The 6,892-nt window shown below is 45.1% G+C and overlaps 1 protein-coding gene across 2 annotated transcripts in view; it reads right to left on the reverse strand.

The window, feature by feature from the left end:
- Window positions 1-6,486, reverse strand: part of PLEKHH1 (pleckstrin homology, MyTH4 and FERM domain containing H1) — a 48,734-nt gene extending 42,248 nt beyond the window's left edge. For both annotated transcript variants that reach the window (XM_061380478.1, XM_061380476.1), the window contains exons 1-2: window positions 6,146-6,486; window positions 2,209-2,384 (exon numbers count right to left, since the gene is read on the reverse strand). In XM_061380478.1, coding sequence (XP_061236462.1) covers window positions 2,209-2,349 — 141 coding nt within the window. In that variant the 5' untranslated portion in view covers window positions 2,350-2,384; window positions 6,146-6,486. The remainder of the gene's footprint in view (window positions 1-2,208; window positions 2,385-6,145) is intronic.
- Window positions 6,487-6,892: the final 406 nt, after the last annotated feature.

A 6,892-nucleotide genomic window follows, 5' to 3' on the forward strand; every position in this document is an offset into this window, starting at 1 on the left:
GGTTGGCAACACAGCTTCAAACTGTGCCCACTTCACATTTTTCACAATCTTTGTCCCTGCCCACTCAAATAACCTTTTTGCAGATGCAGTACTCTTTCAAGTAAGTCCAAATATCTTCATTCTCACAGCTAGAACTGTAAGAAAAAAATGGAAAAAAACCCGCAGTTGCTATAAAATCTATGATAAAAATTGCTGGAGTTGACATCACTATGCAGATCACATGCATCTTTCAGTTCAACATCACTTCCCATCTGAGAAGGAGAAAGATGCAGTGTGGGCCAGAGTCCCATTTGCTGCAACTGCTGGGGAGTCCTGTGATGACCAAGGAGGAGTGAAGGAGAGTCTGTGAAAAAGTCATTGCACAGCAGTCGGGAACCTGAGGCACAGGACACTTCAACTGTAGTGTTCAGCATGAGCATTGTGTGCTCTGGTGCGTCAGGAGAGCCTGCCAGAGATGCCCCACAGACCCCAAGGCTCTCCCATTCTCACATGACATTCAGAGTAGGGAACTTCAAACCTGCTAGCTCTTTACCCTTCAAGAAAGCCTAGGACAGTGCTGAACATGTAGTTACAGAGTAATCTGATCACCGAACGAAGCTGCTCCTTAACCTTAACAAAGGCTGGATTAACGGCACTCAGGTCCGTTCCTTGAGAAGGCACCTGAAGCAGATGAAAATTCCATTCTCTACCATCACTCACAAACCTTCCTAAAGAGACAGTCAAAAGGTCTTTCAAAAGAAAAAGAAGATTTTTTTTCTTTCCAAAAAGAAAGTTTGGTAGGTGAGTTTGTTTTATGTGGAGGCAGTCAGGAAGTTTCTCAGTGCAGAAGTTAATAAAGCACAAGCAGAGTATTGCACATAAGTACTGGTCATCTTCACCAGAGCTGTGCAACATCTACACATGAATTTTTTAATGCACGTTTATCTAAATAGATTTTACAACCACTTTGAGTGCTTCCCAAGATAAGTAATCACTAAGGTTCATCTCAGAAGCTACCTTGAAAAGATGAAGAATGTTGTTAGAATTGCATCATTTCTTAAAATATGAATAGTGCAATGAATGTCTCATGCAGTATAAAGGCATTAGTGGAAACATAACAGTGAAAGCAAGGATGAAGATTGCTCTACTGTGAAGTAGATACAGTTCGGATGTTTTCAGATCCAAAAATCAACCAACATGAATATACACATAAAAGTTACATAATACAAAATGGAGCAGAAGTGAGTTTAGAACATACCTTTCATCAGGTACAGATTAAAAGCATTTGGAGAAAACTGCAGTCAGTTGTAAAGATTTCAACTTCACTAGCAAACCGTGACTGAAAGAAACTGTTCTCACTTCCCAATAGTAACTGGGTATCTGAGCAATCTTGGACTGACTGTGGTAATGTAAGCCAAATTTTGAAAGAAGGAACCCCACAGCAACCTACAAAGTTGGATTCTATGCAAATTAGAGGTTAATAAAAAAGCTTTAACATAAGTTGAAAAAATAACGGAATTTAAGGTAAAGAAAAAACCTCACCAAAAATATACAACATGATGAAAAAAAAAAAAACACCACAAAAACTCACCAAACCAAACCTACCCAACAAACCCCTCTCAAATCCTTGGCAGTCCTCTCCCCTAGAATTGCAGATGAGTTCAATTAACACACTTGAAAGAGATTAGTAGGAGATGCCTACAAAACCACAGATGCCATGAAATTTTCAAGATCTCAGTATCTCAGTCCTGCTTTTCAGCATCCCCAGGGTGTTTTGACTGGATATGCAATGTTATTCTAACACTGTGACAGTACGCATACCCCTGTCCAGCCTTTTAGCGTTACAGAATAATTTGCACTCCTGTAAGCTTCTCCACTGCCAGCCAAGTCCTAATCCTGCTGTTCTTATCCAAAATATTCACCTTTGCAGCTGCCTCAGTCATTTTAGATATCCAGAATCTTGCTGGTACACTCTTTTCTAGCAGAGACCAAATATATGATATTCCAGTAAACAAGGCCAAGTTCTTACTTTCACTAATGCCACTTCACACCACTCCAACAGGCATATTTCTGTATCTCAAGTGATAAGCAGAGTTCAATGACACACTGTAATCAAGGAAGGGATCCTCACTGCAAGTAACAGTTTTATTGGATAGCTCAGCATTTATACATTTTTTTGCTTTCATGCCATAACTCAGTGCAAATTAGAAGAAGCCATCAGTGCCTCACCTTCTCAGCTAGCAGCTCTCGGATCTTGCTTGCCTGCAAGCGGAATTTGAAGAGCTGGGACTCCAATACAAGGCATCGCTTTTGCCAGTCCACACAGCTGCCATTCTCCACTGTGAGTTCTGCCATTGTGAATTTAATCATACATTTGGGACGTCGTCTGAGGTGCTCTAAAAATCCTAGAGAAGAAAAGGTGGTGAGGGGAAGCGGTTTTTTAGATGGCAAACTTTTCACTCCTTGTGCCTTGTATTCCTTTTCCATCTTACAGGACTGGTAAGAAAGGCCATTTCCTCTGCAAGCAAAAGAGGAAATGGTACAATCCCAAGTTACTGATACTGCCTTCTATCAGAGCTCACTCTTTTAATGGATAGGAGATAAACCTGTTTCAGGTCAGAAAGTAGGTTTAAGTAAAACAAGGAAAAGGCACACTCATGTCCATGCTGAATACACTCTGAGATAGCAACGAAGACCAGTATTCCACAAACAGTACACTTACTGCTTTACAGAAACACATGGACCAACTTTTACAACAGCCTTGTCCAGCACATTGAACTAAACTCTAGACCTAGCTCCTTGCCAAGCATTGACAGGCACACTTCACAATAACACTGTAGGGTTTCCCTCTAATGTAGTGTGATCAGTCCTTCTCCAAGCCAAAAGAGTGTACTAAATTATGATTCTACAACACCCTAAGCTTGCTTATAGCTAACCCTGTTGCAGGCATAATTCAGCTCTCAAATTAAATTCTGTTCTCTTTCACACAGGTATAAAGATACTTTAGTCCTTATTCATATTTTAAGCCCAAAGAGGACATAAGAACAATTGGGATAAACTCTAATTGCACAAAGAAAAACAAATCTGATTTACCACACAGCTTATGCCAGAGCAAAAGTAATTTCTTCAGATAGTCCATAACTTCTGGTTGGACTAAAATACCCTGTCCTGAATAGGAAATCTAAGACTGTGGTAGATAACCTGAATCATTAATTCTTCTTCCTTCTCACTGCAAATAACTGTGTCTCATAATCCCTTTCATAAGTGAACACAGCCCTTCCCCAGAACCATGCAGGCAGTTTTGCTCCCACTACTCCTGTTCTAGAACCTCACCCCTCTAATAAGCTGCCTTCTAACTACCAGCATAAATATAATAACAACCAGCTTGTATCTGTTCATTCTTGTAGATTGCTGCCCTTAACTAGTTTTTCCCCCCTCCCTCCTATTTATCCCTTGATATATTTATAAATATCAGAAGCTTCTCTCTAAAAACCTCCTTTTGCAAGGCTAGAGATAAGGGGCTCTTTTAGTCTCACCAGAAAAGCTCACTACTCTCCCTTTGCACCTGTTCCAGCTTAGAAAAGTTTGATTCTATCTTTTTTACTCTCATCCATAGACATGGGTGACCACAACTGCATCTGAAAGGCAGGATGCAGCTTCATCAAAACCTTGTGTAAAGGCATTTAATACTTCTCACTCTCCTAGGGAATACCTCACCTGACTGTATTTGCCTTTCTTAGAACCACATTACACTTACGGTTGACATTCACACACAAGCCAACACAGGCTTTACCTTTGCAAATGACAGGCATGGAAGTGCAGGGGGCCCATTACAATGGTACTGGAACAGATTAACAAAGCACAGGTGTGTGCCAGATCTCCACAAGATCAAGAATATCTGTACTACAGGCCACTGCAAAATTTAGCAGGCCCATGGTTGCCCTGAAATCGATTAGCATATCCACATCTTTTCCTCCACTGCTGTTCCTAAGTAGTGTTCTTCCAGCTTGTGCCCACTTTATTACTATTTCACAGGTGTGATTTTACTTTGTGTCAATACTAATCATTACTAATTCTGCAGGTCAGCCAACTTTTCCAGAAAAATCATAGAATACCAGGTTGGAAGGGCCTCAGGGATCAGCCAGTCCAACTTTCCTTAAAAAAAATTTCTTAGGAACTTGGAAAATAGGAGGCAGCCACTTTGTTCAAACAAGCTGAGATTTCCAATACTTCATTCTTAAATGCACAGATTCTCTTCTAAAAAACAGCTTGATTTTCAAGTGTCAACCAACTTCCAGTGAAGATAATGGGAGCTACAAAGTCCTTAGAACTTAGGAGGGGAGCTAAATGACTGAACCAACTGCTAAATGCAGACAGGAGACTTCCACTTTTGACTACATGGAAGTTGAAATCAACAGACAGTTCTGACATCAAATGCTATAGTCAAAATAAATACGAATATATTTACTTGGAGTCCCTATATCCAGTTGTAATTCCAATGAACATAAATGTTACACCAGAATGTCATCATTGGGGTTTGGTTTTGTTTTTGTTTTTTTTTTCAAGATTTTAGGTCTGAATCAGCTGATGTCCTAGATGTCGGTGGATCCAGACTAGATTTTAAAACACTTCAGAAACTTGGCATACTTCCACCTGAAAAAGCCTTCTGAAAACAAAAAGCAATTAATCAACACGAAGACTTTCAGGTGCTGGCACAAATGCAAGCAAAATGTTTGCAGCTTTGTTCATTCAGTGTAAACAATACAGACAAGTGAAACAGTATTTCTGTATTTCAAATGCCAATTTCTCCTCAGCTCAGGAATCAGTTTACCCAGGCTGTTACAGAGATTCAATCAGCACAGAAGCGCACCTGCCAGTAAAATACACCAGACCCTGCCTGAACACCAGAGCTGAATCTAACTTTCAGCTACCATCTTACTATAAAAGGAATAACTACAAGTGCAATAAACGTAGCATGTGAAAGGAGAGAGATTTCCTCCCATGTCACTGCATCAACACCAAGAAGGTCAGCAGTACGGGTGATGGTCAAAAGTCAGCGTGGAAATACCATATTACTAATGAACTCCCTCCCTGCAATCACCTCATTTTACACTTCACAATCACTTTAACACCCAGGTTTTTAACCCTGAGATCACTGGAATAGTTCAGCTACTCAATCATTTGCAGTTCATAAATGCTACCTGGGATGTGCAAGACATGGGGAAAATAACGTGATAAGCTGTGGGAAGGGGCGGGGGAGAGAATTAAAGAATTCCTCTACATCAGTGCAGTGACTTGACTAGCAGAAGTGCCAGGAGGTAGGAAGAGGGCGCATTTTGTCATTCTGCCTCCAGAGATCTTGCCCACACACCAGGCAGGCAGAAGAGACTGCGGGACTTACTCTTGGGCTGCATTTCCCCCCCAACACACACCCCTCGTGTGGCCGCTCCTCCCCCCACCTCCTCCATGCTGTCTCAGTGACCAAAGTCCCACACCCGCAGGCAAGCCTATTTATTTGAAGCAGCAAACCTCCATTAACAGAGATGACATAACATCACCCCAGAACGCTTCACTCAGCCCCTTGCCGTCACTTTGAAGAAAGAGTGGAGAAGAAGGGCTATGACAGCCAGTCCCGCACAGACCGGCCCTCAAGCGCCCACCCCCCTCTCCCCACCCGCGGGCCCTCAGCCACCCCTCCCGGCAGCTAAGAGGGGGTTCGGGCCGCCTCTCCGCCCGCGCTCACCTTGGCCGTCGCGGGGGTCTCGTCCCGACGGAGCGGGGCAGTGACAGGCGCAGCTAGCAGTATCCGCGGGTTCCGTAGCCGGCGCGGCCGCAGGCAGACCGGCAGTGCCGGCCCTGACCTCGGGCGGCTGCGCGGTGCTGGGTAGCAGGCAGGTGCCCGGCGAGGCTTCTGTCCCATTCAGCACTTCACCATCCCCGCTCCGTTTTCCTTAGAGCGGGAGGGTCCGTCTCAAATATCAGAGCCAGCCCTCCCGAGGAGCGCAGGAACTGACATCACCCGCCCCAGGCTTTTAACCCCTTTTCGGGCTCGGCGGCGAGGCAGGTGGGGCAGGCAGCATCCAGCGGCGGGTGAGGGACGGGCCCGGGGGGAGTGGAATCGAAGCCGCCCTCTGCCGCGGCCGGACCCATCCCTCTCCCCGCCTACCCTGTACGTTCAGGGGCTTCCGCTGAGGCTGGGGTGCGGAGAACGGGCCGGTGCTGACGAGGTATCCCTGGCCGGTCTTCCCGGTGTGACTGTTAGCTGCCCCGTCCAGTGGGAGCGCTCCTGCTGTCTCTGCGCTGGGCAGCCACCTTGCTCTGCCAAGCCCGTCAGGGCAAAAGCCGAACGGTGTTGGAGGCCCCCCTGGGTAGAGCACCTGGCGGCTCTAGGCTGCTACCTCGGGCCTCCCAGACGGGCAAGTGTCGGTCCTTTGTCTCCTGAGATCCCCCTTGCAGTCATCTCCCAGCCTTCAGAACCTGTGTGACCCAAGGCACAACTGTGTTTCCTGTGGAGCAGCCAGGCAGGGAGCTGGCATCCACAGACCAGTACAGCCCTCACCACCCATCACAGCATGGAGGGGCTGATGGAGCACCCTTCAGTGGTTGTAGGCAGCCCCCAGCACATGGGGTTGGTGCCATGATGGACATTAAAAACAAATTAGTGTGATGATGGCTCTCTTGAAGAGAGGACACCATCCTACTCGCACATGCTTAGGCCATCTCACACAAGATAGCTCAAACAAACTGGTCTGAGTTTTCAAGCATTTCTAAAGACAGCTGCCAGCACACATCTTGCTTTATTCAAGGATAGGGATACCACTTACTGAGCTACTTTATGTGCAGCAATCTCTTACATGAATATAAATTTACTTAATAATATATATTACCTGTGTTACTCAAATGGAGCGGGCAG

Source organism: Neopsephotus bourkii, unplaced genomic scaffold (assembly GCF_033783945.1).
Source record: "Neopsephotus bourkii isolate Nb327-2 ecotype Australia unplaced genomic scaffold, CSIRO-AGI_Nbou_v1 NB_1792, whole genome shotgun sequence".
Taxonomy (NCBI): domain Eukaryota; kingdom Metazoa; phylum Chordata; class Aves; order Psittaciformes; family Psittacidae; genus Neopsephotus; species Neopsephotus bourkii.